At 41.5% G+C, this 23,306-nt stretch overlaps 1 protein-coding gene across 1 annotated transcript in view; it reads right to left on the bottom strand.

Annotated features, from left to right (window-relative positions):
• dnah5l (dynein, axonemal, heavy chain 5 like) overlaps window positions 1–23,306 on the bottom strand; it is a 206,701-nt gene that overhangs the window by 77,729 nt on the left and 105,666 nt on the right. The window contains exons 59-63 of the mRNA XM_066687675.1: window positions 22,213–22,431; window positions 16,184–16,360; window positions 15,354–15,548; window positions 10,188–10,343; window positions 7,007–7,189 (exon numbers count right to left, since the gene is read on the bottom strand). Coding sequence (XP_066543772.1) covers window positions 7,007–7,189; window positions 10,188–10,343; window positions 15,354–15,548; window positions 16,184–16,360; window positions 22,213–22,431 — 930 coding nt within the window. The remainder of the gene's footprint in view (window positions 1–7,006; window positions 7,190–10,187; window positions 10,344–15,353; window positions 15,549–16,183; window positions 16,361–22,212; window positions 22,432–23,306) is intronic.

Genomic DNA, 23,306 nt, shown 5'->3' with positions numbered 1-23,306 from the left:
CCAAATGCTTTATCAACTGTTAGGATATGTGTTAGATTGTTCTGGGACCTATGTTCTCACAGTCCTCCCTTATTTATTTATGAGATGTTATATCTTTTAGATGAAGTATATCTGTCATATTAGGCAATAGATAGTTATTTTAAGCATTTTATTCACCTTACATTTTCTTTTCTTTTCTTTTTTTCTCAGATTCCAATAAGTTGTTCAAAGTATCAAACACATGTTTTCATGATAAGTGAGTGTGTGTTTCTGTGTGCATTTGCTTGTTTTTTGGGGAGAATCTGGGTGGGGGGACCATCTTTGTCCCTGGCCAGTCATGGGAGCTCCTCCAGTTAGATGTTCCCAAATGCCAACTCATCTTCTGCCTGGGGCTTCAGTGCCTTTTTGGTTAGCCAGTTTGTGCCCCTCCTAGCATGCCAATATATACAGATGGGTAACGAATTAAAGTAAAAACCTGAGTGAAGGAACATAACGAATGTAGATGCCTCCAAACAGGTGTACTGCACAATACAATTAAGTAATTAACATCCTATCATGCTCATTGGCATGTATAAAAATGCTGAGCAGGCCCAGTTGACCTGGATTTTGGATCAAGATGGTAAGAGGAAAGTATCTAAGTACCTTTGACAGAGGGGTCATTATTGGGGCATGAATGGCAGGAGCTTCAGTCACAAAGACGGCTCAACTGGCTAGTGTTCTCAACAAGTGGGCGAGTGCATGTGTGGGACACCAAGAGAATGGTACAGACCTGACTGCTAGACCCCTACAGTGAGGGGGTCCGGAGGCTCTGTTATGCTGTTGGGGGCATTTTCCTGGCATGATTTGGGTCCACTTGTCCCCTTAGAGGGAAGGGTCACTGATAATCATTACAAAGTTATTCTGAGTGATCACCTTTATCCTATGGTGAAACATTTGTATCCTGATGGGAGTGGTCTCTTCCAGGATGACAATGCCCCCATCCACAGGGCATGAGGGCTCACTGAATGGTCTGATGAGTATGAAAATGATGTGAATCATATGCTATGGCCTTCACAGTCACCAGATCTCAACCCAATTGAACACCTATTGGAGATTTTGGACCGACGTGTTAGACAGTGCTCTCCACCACCATCATCAAAACACCAAATGAGGGAATATCTTTGGGAAGAATGGTGTTCCATCCCTCCAGTAGAGTCCAGAGACTCGTAGAATCTGTGCCAAGGTGCACTGAAGCTGTTCTGGTGGCTCGTGGTGGCCCTTACTGGCACATTCATTCTTACTGGCACACCTTACTGAGACACTTTATGTTGGTTTTCCTTTCATTTGTCACCCGTCTGTATATATTGAGTTTCTGGTATGCCTCTCCCAGCAATCCTATTTTTAATAAATTATATTTGAATTGTTTTTTTTTTAACAGAACTTAAGGGGATGCCAAATGTAAAACACAGATTAAGGGGGGAAGCATCGAGAGTTGAAAAGTCCAGCAGATGCTCAGATGTGATTACCTGCTTTTCTTTCCATTTTTAATGGTACTTGCAATAAAAATAAATGCCCGGTGTGCCTGGATGATTGCAAATGTAAATGACTGTCTCAACACCTCAGGTTAATTGGGTGTCACACATCAGTGAGTTATGGGGACAGCAGAGACTTCCAAAAAGAGAAGAGCTTCACTTTGAGAGATTAATGGCTTGGGTGAACACTTGCTAATTATATGGCTACAGCACAAGAGGAAAAAAATACTACTTCTGAAATATTCCTTCAGAAGAGCAGGAGAAGCAAACAATATAAATAAAAAAGAAGTGGTGGCAAGCCCAATCATCAACTTCAAATACAACTAACATCCATAATCTACCAGTTCCAAATTACACTGCCTTTGTGTCAATATTTATCCAAGGCTTGTACAGCCTATGTTGCGACTGAGATGAAGTATCCATTTTTCAAGAACTCCCAGGTGTCTGACTAGGCACTGCACCAAGCAAGAGTTCAATTTGCCCCTACAGAAACTATGACAAATTAATTTGGAGCATAATTCAGCTCCCAGCAAAAGATGCTCTAATTAAAAAAAATTGCTATTCAATTCATTCAGGGAGGATAAAATAAACAAGGCTCGGTTGGGGCAATTCTAATTAGCACACTTTCAACAACAGAGTATTAATAAAAGGTCATGCTAAGCAGGCAGCCTTAAGCATGGTCTGGAACTTCTGTTCATTTAATTATACTTTTTGGCTAAGTTCAGACAACAATTGATGGAATGGAAATACCACACAGCCAAAATTCTGCTGTTTATCTGCTGATTAAGACGAATGTTAGGAACAAACAGGTAAACACCTTTTTTGTGAAGGAGTTCATAATGAATGGATAATGAATATACAATGAATTGTTCATTATCTATGCTTTTTGCACAGTTGTTTCTATGACTAAAATTCACAAATTAGGCAAATTTCAGCCTGTGTTAAGTTTAAAGCATGAATTTGTAAGTAAACAAGGCATATGAGGATACCAGTAATGTCCAATAGTCCACTTTTCTCTTATCAACCTCAGCATTTTCTTAGAGGAACGAGCAGTACAGCCACAAAATTGCTAATTAACAACATGCTAATTAATTAACATGCCAAACAGGGTGTCTTGGCTGATCTTTGGTGAAGGTTTGTAAATCAACGTAACACATATTCCTCAATACATCTTCAATCATTTCCTTCAAAAAATGATGGCTACCGGATGGACTGACCCGATCAAACCGCTGCTAATAATCATGCTAATGAGTAAATACACCAAGGGGAGAAACCAGGGACACTGCACTGATCGTTGGTGAGGCTCTGTGGCCAGTTGTATAAAAAGGTATAAGTTAAGATTCCCTTTGGCTTCTCCCTAAAATCAACTTACAGCCTATAAGTGCGCCAATGAGCAAATATACCACTTGGTCAGTTCTGCATGAGAAAAAAAAGGGTATCAGAAATGGTACTTAGAGGAGAAGAAGAAACCATACTGGAGAACATCTTGGTCTGATCAAAACTCCTCTGCTGTTTTGCTCCCCAGAGGAAATAAATATTTTGATTTCTGCTCTGAAAGCCTTCAATAACTTAAACCCAATAATTTCTCCAAGGACAAGCAGGAATTTGTTAGTGGGTAGTGCAGGGTGCCCTCTGTTTATCACCATAGAAACTGAACAAGATGGTGAATGATGTATATTCTCACTTATTGAACTTGTCTTCTCTCAGTCTGAATGTTTATGTATTTGTATTGAAATTTTGAAAGGCATGGAAACAAATGAAGGAAAAAACAAATGAAGATTTGGAATGTTTGGAAAGTACCTTCTGCAGTCAGCTGAATTATTTTCTGTGTTGTTGGTACACATTTTGCCCATTATACCTCCAACATATTTAATGATACCAAAAGACTAAAGGGTTATGTAGCGTTAAGGGGGGGGGGGTGTATTGTGATAAGAGCATTCTAGCCCTGAGCTGGAGCTTTGATCTAAAGAAGACTTCTCCCCCAAAGTTACCAGAATTCTTGAGCTCATCGGCCCATTAACTGTTCTATGTCAAAATGACAGTTTAGGGAGTCGGCTCACCTAGAATGGGCCAAATGGCTTGGAATCCCTGCTGTGAAAACGTCTGGGGAATACGGCCTGGAGGTAATAAAACCCTTTGAAGCGGGCGAGAGACGAAATCCGGAAACAGAGCTACGAACCCAGGCCAACCAGCATTTACAAAAGATGGCATGGATTGACATCAGGCATAAATCGAGCCTCCTCCAATAGGAGACTGGGGGCTGAAACCGGAGTCCGACCTCCCACACTCAAGAACCAATCGCCTATGATCTAAAAGGGCATAAAAAGTAGCGCACAGCACTTTTTCTCTCTCTCACCTGAACCGGTAACTCGCTGCCACAACTCAACTTGTAGCTCTGTTGCCAGAACCGGAACCGGAAATCAACTAAGTCTTTGCCGGCAACAGAAGAGTTCAACTGGGAGAAGGAGATTGAGCCGTACGAAGAATTCTTTAAAGAACTTTATTAAGTAAAGAACTTTAGAACCTGCGCCTGCCCACCTGTACCCATCTGATCAGTGGAGTTACTACAGCTGGACAAAGTCGACTGTAATAAAGAAGTGTTCAGTCATTTAAATAGCTATTGAGGTTTAAGAAACTTGACCCTTGGAAATTAACAGGGCCTTGCTTTCCTCAAAGACTTTGTCTTCAAGTAAAAACGGTGGAAAACTCTGCTTGCAAAGAGGACAGCCTGTGCACAACCTTGGAGCCTTCAAACCAGCGGAAAATCTGTTTGGAAAAGACTATACTTTCGCGAAACCCCAATTTTCAGGAGCATCGACTCAAAGCCGAACAGGCCTTTGTTCCAAACCACACGGACCTCGCCCTGCCCCCTGGAACTTCGTGCCGTGTGCTTTTATCTGATCCTGAAGACAGAGAGGCCTCTCTGCGACGAAGTTCAGATAAGTTTAACAGTTTGGAGTTTATTATTCATGACATTTGAGAAATCAATTAGAAATGTTATTCTGTGAGTCATAAACTTTAGAATGTGTAATATCATTTAGTATTTTCTTAAATATAAATGAGTGCTGCATTAAACTGTTTTGTTTGACAATTTTAGAAATAAAACCTGTCAACGCCTAGAAATATCTTCTCATTCCTGTTTAACTGTTTAGTCTGAAACTGACACACGTTAATAGACAGTAGATTATAGGTGGCCCTGCCTATCCTTAATCATTAAACAGTAATCAATTAGGGAGAATTGTGGTAACAAGAAATGATAGAATCTTTCTTGGCACCCAAACATAAATGAGACTGATATATATAACGAGAAGTTATCTGACATAAATACTAACCTAATACTAACCATAGTTATTTGATGTCCGACTAATAATACTAATGAGAGTCTCACCTTCATCTTACTAATTTGTAGTCAATGTGTTTGTAATTTTGTTTAACGATTTGTGCGTTATCATATGCGATTCCATGTTCTTTGATTTGGTCATGGAAGTGATTTGTCTTTGATTTGTTGATCTTGAGTGAATTGTAATTAGTTTTTCCCTTTTTGTATAACTAGTGTAGTGCTACATTTTATCTTTGTTTTTAATATATTTGTCTGTGTCCAATTACTGCAGAAATTGAGTTCTACAAGATTCTAGGATTCTTGATAAGGTGATACTTAAATTAACGGAACAACAAGCTTCCTGGAGAATTCTTAAAGTGCTGTAACACAAATCAACAATTAAACCTCGCAGAGATGGAATTGCAACAAGGAGTCACATGAATCTTTGCTGTTCTCCGCTCAACCCAAACTAGTCTGCGTGCCGCCGAACAGAAATGGAAAAAGACCAAACTTCCAGCTGCCGTCGAACTCTACCGCTCTCTACTGTCTACTGTCTACATTCTCCTCCTCACTCACCTCAGCAAAGAAATCTTACTTCCAATCACTCTTTGAATCCACTGTCAACAATCCCCACAAACTCTACTCCACCTTCTCCTCCCTCTTTTCCCCCCTTCCCCCTCCTCTTCCCTCATCTCTCACTGATGATTATTTTGCCTCCTTCTTCTCCTCCAAAGCTGCAGACATCTGCAAGCTCTTCAACAGTCCCCCCTCCTCTCCCATAACACCCAAACCTCCCACCGACCAAGCCTCCTTTTCTTCATTCTCACCTCTCTCGGACTCTGAAGTTTTCGCTCTCCTCCTACGTCACAAACCTACAACGTGTGCCCTGGACCCTCTCCCTTCTCGCCTCCTCCAAGAGACCACTCCTGATCTACTCCCCTTCATCTCCTCCCTCCTCAACTCCTCACTCCTCTCTGGCTGTTTCCCCTCTGCATTTAAACAAGCTGCTGTCATCCCACTCCTCAAGAAACCAACCCTTGATGCCACCTCTCCTCAGAACTATGGCCCTGTCTCCCTACTCCACTTCCTCTCAAAGACTCTCGAGCGGGTGGTCCACCGTCAGCTCTCTGCCTTTCTATCCCAACACTCACTCCTTGATCCTCTGCAATCCAGCTTCCGCACAGCTCACTCCACTGAGACGGCTCTCCTGGCAGTCACTGACTCCCACAGCTGTGCTCGGGCGGCCTCCCTCTCCTCAGTCCTCATCCTCCTTGACCTCAGCATTTGACACCGTCGATCACTCCATCCTCCTCTCCTGCCTCGCTGACCTTGGAATCTCTAGGACTGCTCTCACCTGGTTCCCCTCCTACCTCAGTGACCGGACCTACCAAGTGACATGGCGAGGCTCCTCATCCACCCCCCAACCTCTCCTCACAGCAGAGTCCTTGACCTCCTTCCGGTGCTTACTTAAGACAAACCTTTTCAGACAGTACTTGTAATATCAGTCCTTTTAATCCCTGTTAGATAGTACTTCACAGAGTTTTATCATGCTTCTTGCGTTATTGATTAATTTCCTCCTTGCTCCCTTTCTCGTAGACCTTGACTGTGACCCTTACATCTTGACAGCACTTAGCTTTTACTGTCCAGGATGTATGACCTCACTTACTGTACTTGCCTGTGTAAATTGGAAGTTGTAAAATGTATTATATTTTGAATTGCTATGTTTTATGTAAATTTGAATTTGTAATGTTTGATGCCTTGTACTTAACTGTATTCTTGCACTTTGTATTGCACTTATGTTGTCCTGGATAAGGGCATCTGCCAAGAAATAATAATAATAATAATAATAATAATAATAATAATAATAATAATAATGAATCACAAGGTAAACAAGTCCCATTTCGTCTCATTTGATGTGTCATACTTCAGCTTTTTTCCTTTTCCACAGTACTGTTGTTTCCTTCAGTTGGAGAAAGTCCTGCTGCTGTTGACTGTGCAGAATAGAACAGAGACAATGTAGAGGCCCACAGGAACTGCAGGAATCATATCTCATAATAGGGTTATTGAAACTCCAGATCCCCAGCTGTTGTGAAGTGAAGTGAGGTGAAATTAAGTGAAGATGGGTGAAGTGAGCTAAAGTGCAATGGAGGGAAGGGGAGTGGAACCAAGTGGAATGGAGTCCTGCCAGCAGACCCACCTGCTTTTCTGTGAGGATGACGCGCCCCAGCAGCTGGTCCTCGAGACCCCGCATTGTGACAGTGAAGTCAATGACGGCAGTCTTGGCGCTGATCTCGGGGGTGTAGGCTGGATTGGCCAGTTTGGTGGTAATGTACAGTGTGAAGCCCTTCATCACGTCCACCTCTTTGTCTCCCACTTTGACCTGGAGAAGACAGTAAGTATAAATCTGGGGCAGGGCACAGGGGATAGCAGCGTTGTGGCTGCAGATCTCTGTCACACATTCATCAGTGTCCACACTCCCAGGGCTCAGGAAACACATGCAGGGTTATGGTGTGTAAAAAGGTGATTGATTATTATTTATGGTGCACAGTGCTCAAATTTAAACAGACAGAAACCGAAAACATAACTAAACATGTAATAATAAACATGAACGCAATACACACTCTGGCAATCAAACAAGTCCAGAATCCATAATCAATCTCAGAGCCATTAAACAAAATCTGTTACTGAATTCATTCAATTATTCTCCTTACTCTTCTTTCTGTAACACTCTACTCACTCCCAGGCTCTCTCTCATCTTGCCTCTCAACACCATGAAGTCAGCCACTTCTTGCTTTATCGAAGGGAGAACCAGTCATGGGGGGAACACTGGCCATGTGTCATCGTCCCCCCAGTAATTTTCCTCCACAGGGGTCCGCAGAGGTATAAGGCAGTTCAGGGTGGGTCCTCACTATGTTGCCCAACATGATGCAGTGCCAGGCAGCGCAGTGAAAGACCGCCCTGTGAGGCTCTGGCAATCTCGGACCCAGGTATAGTCGATTTACCGGGAGCAAAAGCTGACGTGCTGCTGTCAATAATTACTGGCTCCCCTTCCTGATAAAAGACGAAATGCCTGGCTCTGAGGTGGAGAGGCATGAGGAGAGCCTGGGTGTAGGATGGGAGTGTGTGTAGTAGACAAGAGCATTGAAGATTATGGTACTGGACTTTGTTTATGAACTATGACTACAATTAGTTTGTATGGTTGCTGTTTGTCTTATAGTTATATGTATAGATTAGGGATCCATTTCACAATTAGTTTAGGCTCGAGACGAGCTAGAATATTGTTTAAATTTTCTCTATGTCGTTTTGGTTTAATAAATCACCTTTGCGCTGTAACCTGCTTTTTGTGTTTCCTAATATATATATTAGCACCCGCAAGGTCTCCCTGCTCAAGAAAGCACATGTACAGGCCCGTCTGAAGTTTGCCAATGAACATCTGAATGATTCAGAGGAAAACTGGGTGAAAGTGTTGTGGTCAGATGAGACCAAAATCGAGCTCTTTGGCATCAACTCAACTCGCCGTGTTTGAAGGAGGAGGAATGACCCCAAGAACACCATCCCCACCGTCAAACATGGAGGTGGAAACATTATGCTTTGGGGGTGTTTTTCTGCTAAGGGGACAGGACAACTGCACCGCATCAAAGGGACGATGGACGGGGCCATGTACCGTCAAATCTTTGGTGAGACCCTCCTTCCCTCAGCCAGGGCATTGAAAATGGGTCGTGGATGGGTATTCCAGCATGACAATGACCCAAAACACACAGCCAAGGCAACAAAGGAGTGGCTCAAGAAGAAGCACATTAAGGTCCTGGAGTGGCCTAGCCAGTCTCCAGACCTTAATCCCATAGAAAATCTGTGGAGGGAGCTGAAGGTTCGATTTGCCAAACATCAGCCTCGAAACCTTAATGACTTGGACAGGATCTGCAAAGAGCAGTGGGACAAAATCCCTCCTGAGATGTGTGCAAACCTGGTGGCCAACTACAAGAAACGTCTGACCTCTGTGATTGCCAACAAGGGTTTTGCCACCAAGTACTAAGTCGAAGGGGTCAAATACTTATTTCCCTCATTAACATGCAAATCAATTTATAACTTTTTTGAAATGCGTTTTTCTGGATTTTTTTGTTGTTATTCTGTCTCTCACTGTTAAAATACACCTACCATTAAAATTATAGACTGATCATTTCTTTGTCAGTGGGCAAACGTACAAAATCAGCAGGGGATCAAATACTTTTTTCCCTCACTGTATATATATATATATATATATATATATATATATATATGTTGCACAGGAAAACTTCAAGGTAAACATTCCCTGGTCTTCCTTTTCATTTTGTTGTCGTTCTGTTGTCTAACGAGGATTCTGTGTTCTTTTAGTTTTGCAGTGTTGTAAGAAACTAAAGAGAAGTTCAGTACAGCAAAAAGATATTTATCAAAGTCTACGCATTGTCAGAAAAATTTCAACACCAATAAGTGTAGGATAAATGCCTCTTAGATGAGAAAGCTGCAGCAATGCACTGATTGCTTCCTGAGCCCCTTTACGCAGACTTCTTCTGTCAGATACAATATTTGTCTGCAATTATTTACAGCATCTGTTTTTATCTGGTTGAATGACTAATGGTGATACATTTAGCCCTGCGATAGAAAGATCTTTGATGGTTGGAACAGAGAAAACCCTCAATATGGTTCTTGTTCTTGCATCCCTGCAGGTTGCTTCTGATTATAAAGCAAGGCATCTTTCATTAATGCGCAATAAATAACAGGCGGTGTGTGAAATTGCACGCTGTGTACACAGGTCCGGTAATCAAGAATACATTAATATGCAATCTATAATTATGCCTACCCACTGGCACTGAATTTTAAATGACTGGGGGATTGTTAAGAGTCCATGAGTCCTCTGCAATCTCCAACTGGTATTTTTAAAGTGGAACAGTAGTTTTAAATTGTTTTTATTCTTTGCAGTCCAATGGAGTTTAAGTTCCTCAGAGTTGGAAATGTACTTCTGGTACACCCAACTATGTAGTGCTTGACACTGAAGGTTTACAGCAGGTCTCCAAACCGTAGAAGGCCATAGTGCTCCTGATTTGCATTACACCTGGGCTCTACATTGTTTAATTGAACTAATTATTCGCCTAACTGAACTAATGTAACCCCTTTTCTAGGACTTACGCAGGTGATGAGGATTTAAAATGGATTTAAAATAAAGCCTGCTGGCCTGTGGTCCTGGAGAACCCCAGTTTAATCTGTTAAACAGCCCCATTAACCCTTGCACTGCTCACAAGCAGATTCAGCCCTTTTAATGTGAATCCCTATACATTTGATTTGTGTGTTTCTTAAAAACGGTGACAACAGCAAGCAGTCCACAGTTTTGACCCAGCTCTTACTTTGAAGGTAGACCCAGATTTGATGAAGTTTTTCTCCAGTATGTTGTCCAGAGCGGGATCCAGCTCCTCCCCAACATCCTCAATCAGCAGAGGTCGGCCCAGGGACAGGCTGTCCTCCAGGTGTGACCGGAAGTATTTGTGATTTAAAGACGTCACCTGAAACACACAACAGTGGGATTTCATTTGTAAAAAGGTGACGGGCAGTATAATGAAGATGATAATAGAGAAGGAGAAGATTTGTTTCTCTATTTTATTAATTTATTTGAAAAACAATATTTATTAATGTCACAAAACAGAAAATTTAGCCTTAATTATTATGAGCACTTCAACTCATTCTAGTATCAAAGACATTCTTCTTGATACCAATCTAATCAGAAAGGGTGAGAACTGACTTAAGAAGAAAACAAACTCAACAGGGACCCCTGGGTTGGTGCTGTGCCTCCTGGCAGCATTTCATGACGGACTTGTGGACTGGAAATAAAACATGTCAAAGGCCTCATGGAACACAGAGATATCAAATAAGCTCAATGCTGTTTTAATGAACACTAAAATCTGTTAATTACCAGGGAATCCTCTAATAATTCAGGTCCTTGCAAACCACACTTTCCCAAAATAAAACTTTTACGACTTTGATATGAATTCTATTAGACATGCATTCACTTCAGAATAAATATGTTGTAAAAGTGCACAGGATGACATCCCGAAGAGAATCCACACTGTCACTGTTAAGCAGAGGGTACAGCTGAAGTCCTCAAGGGATGCTGTGTCGGCTGGGTTTCATTCCAGCTGAGCTCTTAATTAACAAACTGAAGTGATTTGCTTAATTGATCCTGTATAAGCTCTTCCCAGGTGTTCATGTGTTACTGATGCAGACAAAACCCAGGACTCAAACCCTTTAGGGTCACAATCATTCAGGATTTACAGAGTAATGGTCATAGGAAAACTGGTTAAAATGGTTCAGTGAAGTGAATACTAAGTTCAATTAAGGCCTGACGAGCCTTGATATCGAGTGACCTGTGGAACTCCAGGGTTGGAGTAGTGAAAAATTTTGGGTGCATGGACAAAAGAGGCGAAACTGTGAATTCAGGAAACAGCTTATCTCTTAATTCATTGGAATGTGAAAAATAAAGTTTCAGTCTATAGAAAGACAGACATCACTCAGGTCCAAATAAATCTTGATGAAAGATTTTAAATGAGAGTCAATGTGGATCTTTCTTCTTAAAAACATCCCCCATTCTGTGTTCCGATGAAGGGGGAAAATCAATAAAGACAGGTTCAGAAGACAAATGGGAGCAGCCCATATCAAAACTCCTGGCAAAGTTAATCTGACAAAAAAACAAAAAATGTAAAGTCTCTAGACCTGGCTAAGGATGTGACGGAGCTGACAGAAATCCGCATCCATCCATTGTGGCTTTTAAAACATTAAATCCGTGTGGATGCGGATGTAGTGTATTTAGTTGAAGGTTGAACTATAGCCAATTCAATGAGTCATCAGACAGTCTGAATTAACTGTTCAGAGAAGTTACAATTGAACATGGTTTCTTAAATTCTTATCTAATACCACTTTTACTAGTCAATTTACGACTTTTAGTTTAAAAGTGCTAAATTACATTTCAAAAACACACTGGCTCTGCATTGTAAGGCAGTAGCATGCTGCGATGATCATCATAGACGCCACCAGCAACACTGAAAGTACGTTCACTTTGTACTTGCAAATAGATTTTCATATATTTTTTAAATTTATTTCAGTACTAATTATGCCAGGATACCGATGATAATATGACATAAAATAATCAAATTTGTTTAAACACTGATACACTCACCTAAAGGATTATTAGGAACACCATACTAATACTGTGTTTGACCCCCTTTCGCCTTCAGAACTGCCTTAATTCTACGTGGCATTGATTCAACAAGGTGCTGAAAGCATTCTTTAGAAATGTTGGCCCATATTGATAGGATAGCATCTTGCAGTTGATGGAGATTTGTGGGATGCACATCCAGGGCACGAAGCTCCCGTTACACCACATCCCAAAGATGCTCTATTGGGTTGAGATCTGGTGACTGTGGGGGCCAGTTTAGTACAGTGAACTCATTGTCATGTTCAAGAAACCAATTTGAAATGATTCCACCTTTGTGACATGGTGCATTATCCTGCTGGAATGGGTCAGAATCAGAGGATGGGTACATGGTGGTCATAAAGGGATGGACATGGTCAGAAACAATGCTCAGGTAGGCCGTGGCATTTAAATGATGCCCAATTGGCACTAAGGGGCCTAAAGTGTGCCAAAAAAACATCCCCCACACCATTACACCACCACCACCAGCCTGCACAGTGGTAACAAGGCATGATGGATCCATGTTCTCATTCTGTTTACACCAAATTCTGACTCTACCATCTGAATGTCTCAACAGAAATCGAGACTCATCAGACCAGGCAACATTTTTCCAGTCTTCAGCTGTCCAATTTTGGTGAGCTTGTGCAAATTGTAGCCTCTTTTTCCTATTTGTAGTGGAGATGAGTGGTACCCAGTGGGGTCTTCTGCTGTTGTAGCCCATCCGCCTCACGGTTGTACGTGTTGTGGCTTCACAAATGCTTTGCTGCATACCTCGGTTGTAACGAGTGGTTATTTTAGTCAAAGTTGCTCTTCTATCAGCTTGAATCAGTCGGCCCATTCTCCTCTGACCTCTAGCATCAACAAGGCATTTTCGCCCACAGGACTGCCGCATACTGGATGTTTTTCCCTTTTCACACAATTCTTTGTAAACCCTAGAAATGGTTGTGCGTGAAAATCCCAGTAACTGAGCAGATTGTGAAATACTTGACCAGGACCACACCCCTAAATGCATTGAAGCAACTGCCATGTGATTGGTTGGTTAGATAATTGCATTAATGAGAAATTGAACAGGTGTTCCTAATAATCCTTTAGGTGAGTGTATATATATATATATATATATATATACAGTGAGGGAAAAAAGTATTTGATCCCCTGTTGATTTTGTACGTTTGCCCACTGACAAAGAAATGATCAGTCTATCATTTTAATGGTAGGTGTATTTTAACAGTGAGAGACAGAATAACACCAAAAAAAAAACAGAAAAACGCATTTCAAAAAAGTTATACATTGATTTGCATGTTAATGAGGGAAATAAGTATTTGATCCCCTATCAATCAGCAAGATTTCTGGCTCCCAGGTGACTTTTATACAGGTAACGAGCTGAGATTAGGAGCACTCTCTTAAAGGGAGTGCTCCTAATCTCAGCTCGTTACCTGTATAAAAGACACCTGTCCACAGAAGCAATCAATCAATCAGATTCCAAACTCTCCACCATGACCAAGACCAAAGAGCTGTCCAAGGATGTCAGAGACAAGATTGTAGACCTACACAAGGCTGGAATGGGCTACAAGACCATCACCATCTTGGTGAGAAGATGACAACAGTTGGTGCGATTATTCGCAAATGGAAGAAACACAAAATAACTGTCAGTCTCCCTCGATCTGGGGCTCCATGCAAGATCTCACCTCGTGGAGTTTCAATGATCATGAGAACGGTGAGGAATCAGCCCAGAACTACACGGGAGGATCTTGTTAATGATCTCAAGGCAGCTGGGACCATAGTCACCAAGAAAACAATTGGTAACACACTATGCCATGAAGGACTGAAATCCTGCAGCGCCCGCAAGGTCCCCCTGCTCAAGAAAGCACATGTACAGGCCCGTCTGAAGTTTGCCAATGAACACCTGAATGATTCAGAGAACTGGGTGAAAGTGTTGTGGTCAGATGAGACCAAAATCGAGCTCTTTGGCATCAACTCAACTTGCCGTGTTTGGAGGAGGAGGAATGACCCCAAGAACACCATCCCCACCGTCAAACATGGAGGTGGAAACATTATGCTTTGGGGGTGTTTTTCTGCTAAGGGGACAGGATAACTGCACCGCATCAGAGGGACGATGGACGGGGCCATGTACCATCAAATCTTGGGTGAGAACCTCCTTCCCTCAGCCAGGGCATTGAAAATGGGTCGTGGATGGGTATTCCAGCATGACATTGACCCAAAACACAAGAAGAAGCACATTAAGGTCCTGGAGTGGCCTAGCCAGTCTCCAGACCTTAATCCCATAGAAAATCTGTGGAGGGAGCTGAAGGTTCGAGTTGCCAAACGTCAGCCTCGAAACCTTAATGACTTGGACAGGATGTGCAAAGAGGAGTGGTACAAAATCCCTCCTGAGATGTGTGCAAACCTGGTGGCCAACTACAAGAAACGTCTGACCTCTGTGATTGCCAACAAGGGTTTTGCCACCAGATACTAAGTCGAAGGGGTCAAATACTTATTTCCCTCATTAACATGCAAATCAATTTATAACTTTTTTTGAAATGCGTTTTTCTGGATTTTTTTGTTGTTATTCTGTCTCTCACTGTTAAAATACACCTACCATTAAAATTATAGACTGATCATTTCTTTGTCAGTGGGCAAACGTACAAAATCAGCAGGGGATCAAATACTTTTTTCCCTCACTGTAGGCTAAACAATATAGGCTAGGATATGTATGCAAATCTTTCTAAGGGAACATGCCTCTAACAATTTGATTCTTTTTTAGTTTTCTAGTTACACTTATTGGAAATAAATGAATTCTTACAAAGCTGTGAGTTCAAACATTTTTCAATTCAAATGACATTCAACTCAAGGGGTTCCTTCCTCCTCTGTTGAACTGACGGCATTATAAATGGTGCATTTCATTTTTATTTTTTTAAAGCATTAAGATTCACATGAGATCACTGATTAAAATTATGCAATTTCAGTTTGTTTTAACTTCTGTTTGTCTGCACACAATTAAACATGTAGATTAAACGAGTCAGCTCGTGATTCATCTTCATGTAAATTGCTTACAAGAATTAATAACTTTCCCAAACATATTTGTTTTCATGAGTTGGATTTTTAAATTATTATTATGTTTGCTTGTTTTATGTATTGTTTCTTTTTTGTTTTCCTTTTTTAGTGAGGATGATCAGACAGCAACTGCTCAGCTTACTCTATAATGATCCACATGTGAAACCAAAATAATGAAAAGGTCTGGAGCAATTGTCCACTGCATCAAGCTATAAACAAGCACCACAGGAGCACAGACATGAACACATGAACACATGAACATGCACACACACGTTACCTGCAGCTCATTTTCCTTCTCCCTGCTTTTAATCCAGATCTTGCCCTGGCCCTGGGGGTCAATGAGAAGCGCATAGCGGGAGGCCTTTGTGACAATGATGCCATTTTGTATGGAGAGGTCATCGCTGGGCAGCCCCTGCAGGTTCCACTCTCCAATGGTGGCATTGTCCACCAGCATGCTGATGAGATTGAGGTCCTATAACAACAGGCACATGGTACCCCACATGAAAATCACAAAAATGATCAAATAGAATGGGAATGTTTCATCAATTGAATATAAAAATAAAAATACATTTGATTTTTATATTGACTTCAACCAACAAGGTTTAGATGAGAAAGAGCCAAAGTGTTAAAATACATCTGCAGGACCTCTGTATTATTCTTACCGTTTAATCAAGACTCTATTAAGTTAACACATTTCTGTGTTAATGGCAGCACTATTCCTACAGTTAAATCCCGTCAGGACCTCTTCTCTACATAAAAAGTACCATACAAACATAAAAAGGTTAATTGGTTGTCTAAAGAAACTACACATATATTATCCTCTCACTCCAATACAGACAAAGTATTGCCAGGAATGGGAGTATTGTGTAGCAGTTATTGTGTGCTCCATTAAAATCACACAGATGAAACAGAACAACTTTTAAAAACAATAATATGTTCATGCAACACACGTGTCTGTGTAATTCCTAACCATATTAGGAAAACAGGCCCACAATATCCAGCATCTAGCCATGGCTAATGTCCATGTGCCTACAGGCTGTGAAATCTGGACTGCCGTGCTGCTAACACCAGTCCTGTGATATACAAAAAGGTGATATACAAACATACATCACTGAAGGGGATATTGTTGGCATTCATCTCGCTCTTCCACAGCTGCAGCAGTCCGTTTCTGTACTCCTGGTTGAACGGTCCCGAGTAGGACAGGAAGCCAGTGGCCAGGAGGACATCTCCAACCAGACGTCTGATTTGACTCTGGAACAGTTTGCTACTCTCTGTCCATCGGATCTGAAAAGGCAGAGGCAGAGAGAAGGGAGGAGTGGAGGTGCTGCTTGGGATTACTATGAAAAAGCGGGTAAGTAAGAAAGTAAATTAATAAATCCCAGATTTGGTCTGGAACGCAAGAATATGATATTGGTGCAGTTAGGGTTATTGTATTTACTGCCATTCTGTGCAACAAATGCTTCAGTGCTTGATTTGGGCTTCTTGATGGCAGAGTCAGGCTTTTCTGTGGTATTGCCCATGAAAAAACATCTAACAGGAAAGGCACTGTGCCCTGGGACATACAATGCAGTCAGTACATTGCAGTCAGTAATCATTGCATTTCAGAATAGCGAGTGCAGTGGTGTTATAAAACATTCACATGTAATAATCCTTTATGTAAACCTTGGTGGCCTTGGATTCAGTTCATCAATAAATAAATAAACACACAAATAAATAAACAAAGATGTATATATACAGACAAATTAAAGGAAAAACCAACAGGATAGAAATGTTTCACCATAGGATAAAGTTAATCCCTCAGAATAACTTTGTAATGATTTGCAGTGACCCTTCCCTCTAATGGGACAAGTGGACCCAAACCATGGCAGGAAAATGCCCCCCCCCCCACAGCATAACAGAGCCTCCGGACCCCCTCACTGTAGGAGTCAAGCAGTCAGGCCTGAACCGTTCTCTTGGTGTCGCCACACATGCACTCGCCCACTTGTCGAGAACACTAGCCAGTTGACCGTCTGTGTGACTGAAGCTTCTGCCATTCGTGCCCCAATAATGACCCCTCTGTCAAAGGTACTTAGATACTTTCCTCTTGCCATCTTGATCACCCATCTGTATATAATGGCCAAAAAGGCACTGCTTCTCCCAGAAGCCCTGGGGCAGAAGATGAGTTGGCATTTGGGAACATCTAACTGGAAGAGCTCCCATGACTAGCCACGGACAGCTTAAGAGCAGGAAGAAGAGGGTTCCTGGTTGTCGGGGGTGTTGGAGAGTTGGACAATACAAGAAGCGAACAACGAGGACGCAGATCCCATAATTTGTACTGCACAAGAGACACAACTAGTAAATGACCTTTAGCATATGGACATGGAGTTTGTTTGATGATTGCTTGTCTTTGTGTCTGTTTGTATTAGTGTTTTATGTTTAGAGGAAACCTAGAAAAAGGTTTAGTTATGCTTGAAAATAAAATATTTTTGCTGTGCTATTTTGTTGCTTAGCCACTCCAGTGTAGTTTTGGCACAGTTTCAGCTTTCTTGCATAGGGCAGCAGGCTTTCCTAAAGTACTTTTCTATACTTTGCTACATTATTTTTTTCTTCTATCCTGACAAGTGCCCCAGTCCTTGGCATCACAATGCTTCACAGCAGGGATTTGCATTTAGGTAAAAAAGTTTAGTTTCATCAGTCCTCAAACACTTTTTGCCAAATAGCCACAGAATCTGCGCTGTATTTCAGGTGGGCTTTCTTGAGTCACGTCTTACTTCTTGTCACCCTACCATACAGGCCAGATTTGTGAAGTGTTCGGGATAATGTCGTCACTTGCACACTTTCACGAGTCTTGGCCATAAAAACCTGTAGCTCTTGCAAAGTTGCAATTGGCTTCTTGATAAACTCTTTGATCAGTCTCATTATTGCTCAGTCATCTGGTTTGGAGGTTTAGGCAGGATCTTGGCGGTGCCATACACCATCTACTTCTTCCATTTCAAGTTCTTTTGAGTCTTTGCTTTGAAATGCACTAATGAGCAGAGGGAACCTACATGAACTGCTCAATTTATCCTGAAATCCTGCGAATCACTACAATTTAACATTTTTAACTTGGTGTGTGATTTTTAAGGAGATTCAGTTTAAACCTGAACTAATTTAGGATTGCTATTTCAGGCGGGGTGGACACTTATGCAACCAAGCTATTTCAGTTTTTATTTTATTTATTTTTTAATACATTTTCTAGAATATCTTTTTCAGTCTGAAGTTGTGGGGTAGAATGTGTAGATTTTATTTTTGTTTTTACTGCATTTAAAATTTTAGGCAAGACACGAAAAGGGGGAAACTTTGAAAGGCACTGTATACACACATCCACATATAATAACAATAAATCACAAATAATTTCAAAAGCAATATAATTTCATAATTTTCTATCTTCTCTGGTAATGGTAAAATCCTATACCCAACAAAATATTACTATTATAATAATTAATAATTATCATAATTCCTCAAACTAATCTTTGGTGGCATTGCTTTATTTTACTGGTTTAGAGGAATCAAGTCTGTGTCCTTTTATGTTTGTTAAAAACACAAAGGAAAGTGAAAAGGGGAAGTGATTGCTTGGAAAATAACTGCTCTCTGCTGCTTTCCCTTCTGGAATATAAAACAGTTTAGTAAAATACATAAAAAACAACAACAACAAAAATAAAACAAATAGAAGCCAATATCTTTATTAAACCAACAAAACCATTTACACCCAGAGGAACACATCAAAAGAAATGTGTCTGATTTGGTCTTTCCTAAACCAATGGAGAATTCATTTCTGGGTATTCCAGAACATGTCATTTATTTCACACGGTTTCCATTAGGTATAGATTTAAAGACCATTGTGCAGAATAATATTGATAATATAGAATAATATTAAGTTGACCTTATTTTTCATCTTCCTCTTCTTCATCATCATGGGCTGAAGTAGAAAACAACCCTTGTGTGTATAGTCCCTTTCACACTCACATACCAGCAAAAAGCAGGCAGTGTTTCAAACACAAAACAGAGAATGCCGGTAAGAGCGTTGTAGCCTTGGGATCACCATGCAATAGAAGCCTGTGGATTCGGGAGAGGAGACACGGACCGATATTCTGGACGTGTTTGTAAAAGTTCAATAATTTCCTTGTTTTGCCAGATTCCTTTCATTGTGTTTACTTGGCCCTTCATTCTAAGCAGGGCACTGCTACGGTTCGTACTCGGGACCAAGGCTCTTGAAAACCACAAATAGTCAGGAGGGAAATGCAAACAATACGCCACTCTATTCTGATTAGCTACCTTGCATAACCAAACTATTGCATCACGACAATGATGCGTGGCACGTCATATGCTGGCATTCCTATCCTGCTCCGTTCACATAGACCCTTGACCAGGTTGCGAGGTGGAAAATTCATGGTGTCAATATGCTGGCTTAGAACCTTTCACACACACCTTTCTGGCAGCAAAATGCCATGAAAAAGGCTGCAACAGTTTCTGTGTGAATGGGGCTAATATGAAGCCCATCAGTCCACCCCCGTACGAGGACACACAATACCCCTGCATGCAGATCAGTTTAAGTAACATTCTAATGCTAAAGTGGACATTAATGATGGAAAGAGCACCCCTATCGTCTCCCACCCAGCCCTCACACTCCCATTCTCATCATTCCCAACCCTGCAATGGTAAACCACACTGATCAGGGCTCTACACTTTTTTCCTTAAGAGCACTCTGCCCCAAAATTTTTCAATTTAAGGGCACATTCAAAAATTTAGGGGCACACTCAAAAAAAAAAAAAAAAAATTGTGGCACATCATAAATGGTTCATTTTTAATGCTCTAATGAAAAATAAATGCAACAATGTTCAAGACATTTAAATACAGCCTCGTGGGGGGGGAATGGCTCAAACCAAAAAGGGGCAATTCATTCCAGGGGGCCAGCTAGTCCCGGGGCGTGTGGTGAGTGCCGGTGTTATTATTATTAGTATTTATTTCTTGGCAGACGCCCTTATCCAGGGTGATTGTCAGGTGTTCTGACAATCTCAGCTACTTGTCAGAATGAGCTACCTAGCTAGGTACGCGTGCGCAGTGAACATGCCCATAAATCTGCTGGTAATAATTTAAAATTATTTTGCCCGTGTTATTTCACATAGTAACTAATTTGATATTTATGCATAGATGACAGGACGAGCTACCTAGGTTTTGAAAGCTTCCAATACAGTATGAGTGTTGAAAAACAGCAGTTTGTTTTAATGACAGGACCTGACAGAATGGTTTGGTTAATGTTTTCAGTTGGGGCAGCTCATTCCAAGCAGTAGCCCATTTTTTTTTAATACTACTGGGCAGCTCACTCTGATAATGAAGCTCAGTTTGTCAGAACACCGGCGATGTCGGGTTGCAGGGGGGGGAGGTGCCGGCCAAGTGAGGTCCAGGGGGCCAGTTGGGGCATATAGGGCACTTAGGGGAAAGAAAAGCGACAGTGGGTCATGACACCCCTACCCCCCGCCCCCTCCACACGTCCCTGTGTAAATATATCCACACACGGCCGCACCGTTGCAAACTCAAAACGAAACGTTTTCTGTTTATGATATATGTTTCGATTTTGAATTAAATATCTATGCCACTAGTTTTATCGTATAGTCAGAGCCTTCTGTAATAATGCACCATGGCTATGCAATGCACTTCCAGAGGCTCTGAGAAGCGCCCCTACACAGGATAGTATAAGAAATGTCTTAACAATCACCTTTTTGAAAAAGTTAAGGATCTCTGTTAGTTACAAGTTTTAAAATAACCTTTTCAGCCTTTTTATTGCTTGCTCCCCTTTATTGGCTAACTTAGCTGCTTGTTTTCATGTACTGTACTGCTGGATCTTTAGTGTGTCTGTTTTGACTCTTGCTTTAGTGTAGCGTGTGGGTATAATAAGAGCACGTTATAAATAAAATGTATAATAATGTAGTTGAGGAGGTAAAGAAACAGGCATAGCTTGCGAGGCGGACTCCAGTTCAAGAAACTGAAAAGCTGAGTACTTTGTGCGGTTTTAACGGATCCAATGTGCCGTCCTTGACAGACAACTTTTCGGATGACAGACTACAAAATGACGTGTTGGATCCAGAGGCAACAGCCTTTACCATGCTGGGCGTCTTCATCCCGTCGTTATGGCTCCAGTGTATTCTCTCTTAAGGTGCTCATGCATCATTGCCGTGCTCACGCCATGCGAGTTCAGCTTTGCAAATGTTACAGCAAACGGTCTTCAACGTAAATTCAATGTAAACTGCTCCTATACTTTCCACGGTTGTAGCTGCAGCCTCCGCCATCTTTCAAGTTTTATTTTGTATTGTCTTGTAGCCAGAGGTGATTCTAGGGTATATGGGGGCCCCAGGCAAAATAATTCTTGATGGTAATGCCCGGGGGGGCGGCTGAGTTTTCTCCTAAGAGAACGGAGGGGACCGAGGGAGGGGGGGTTTCCCATTTGGGGGCCCCCCCTCAGCCTGGGGCCCCAGGCAATTGCCTAGGATGCCTACCCCCTTGCGACGCCCCTGCTTGTAGCTGCGCCCCAGGTAGACCCAAATAATCAAGGATGAATTACATTAAGATTTTAGTAGATTTTAATAATCAACATTATGGATTAGTTGTTGCAGCCCTACCGCTGCCACACTGTCATAAACTTGCCTTCGTTGCCTTCGGTTAATTGGGACAATCCATAACCGAACTACATTTCCCACATTTGCTACCATAATAATAATTTGTATAATTATCATCATAATCATTTCAATGTAGTCTTTCCTTATAGAGTTCAAAAATTGTATTCGCACTGTGTGCCCAAATTGTATTTCACTCTCGCTCAACATTATTTGTACATGCGTAAAATGCTCACACTGTAGAGCCCTGCTGATGGTAAACCAGGTGGTGTACAGAGGAGTAGTGGTTGGATCCTAGGAACATGTAACCGGAAGGTCGTGAGTTGCAATCTCAATTGTTGTACACTTCGGCAAAGCTCTTTCACCAGTATAACCACAAATGGACAAAAGCACCAACCAAATAAATGAATAATAATGTTTCATCCCCAGTGCTCTCCCCTTATGAAATGAATGAAACCTCCAGCAAAAGAGGCCCTATGGAAGGGTCTGTATCCTGCGTGCCCTCACCTTCTCTCCTCCGAGGCCCTCGATGAGTGCCGTGGCATTGCCCATCTTTCTGCGGCAGGCTTCAGCGTCATCCAGCAGTGCCTGCTTCTCCGACATGGCTGCCTCATACATGGCCTGCACAGCGTCCAGCTCCCGCTGCTTAGAGTCCAGCTGCTGCTGCGCAGTCTGCAGCTCCATCTGAGCCACGCCCAGGCGGCCCTCCTGCAGTGCCAGGTTAGCCTATGAGTGGGGCCAGAGAAACGTGGATTAGGAAGCAGTCAGGAATGAAGAACTGAAGTACTGCACAAGGAGGCCAGTGTTAGCCTGTGTTAGATTAACCTCACCATATATTTTCAACCTATAAAATAAATATGTATTACAGACTAAAATATGTTTCAAATATTTCCTGTATAATTTACATATACATAAAGGGGGGCAAATTTGACATATGAAAAATATAAGGATCACACATTATAACCATTTATTCAAAATATATGTCATTTGTTCCATATGAGGAACACTTAGTAGTTCGGGCCAGTGTGTTTCAACTAGCCAGGAAAATGACAATACTGTTTCATTTCATTTTCCAGATTTATTTTTTAAATGGTGTCATCCCCAAAATGACTTCCTATTTATTGACAAGTGACTAGTTTGAATCTAAGCCACCCAGCTGAACCTGGCAATTTTGAGTTACCAGAAGCAAAACTTTTAGGAGTAAACTTTACATTTGGGTTTTAGCAAAAGTCATATTGTATGATTTGCAATAAATTATTGATCTATTTTGATCTTTTCCGAATGTGTTTTGTGCTCGATGTCGAGAGCATGTAAATCACAACCAAGCCCACATGAAATAAAAACAGGCTTCTGATTAAATCTGCATAATTTGGTCTAGTGCTCAGCTTGTATTTGCACTGTAATTCAGTGAACCACGGGGGCATTGATTATAATAATTAGGATACAATTTATTCAAGCCCATTTTCCCCCTAGCCTGTTTTAGACTTAAAATTCATGAACCTCTTCTGGCATGTGGCATAAAGTCATTATGTTAAATCCATAAACATTTTAAAATGTAAAAACTGTTGGTGTACTAAATATGATTTATGGCGGCAAAGTAG

The sequence above is a fragment of the Amia ocellicauda genome, chromosome 2, assembly GCF_036373705.1.
Source record: "Amia ocellicauda isolate fAmiCal2 chromosome 2, fAmiCal2.hap1, whole genome shotgun sequence".
Lineage (NCBI taxonomy): Eukaryota > Metazoa > Chordata > Actinopteri > Amiiformes > Amiidae > Amia > Amia ocellicauda.
The sequence above is the reverse complement of the archived record's forward strand: the minus strand, read 5'-3'. Positions and strand labels throughout refer to the sequence as shown.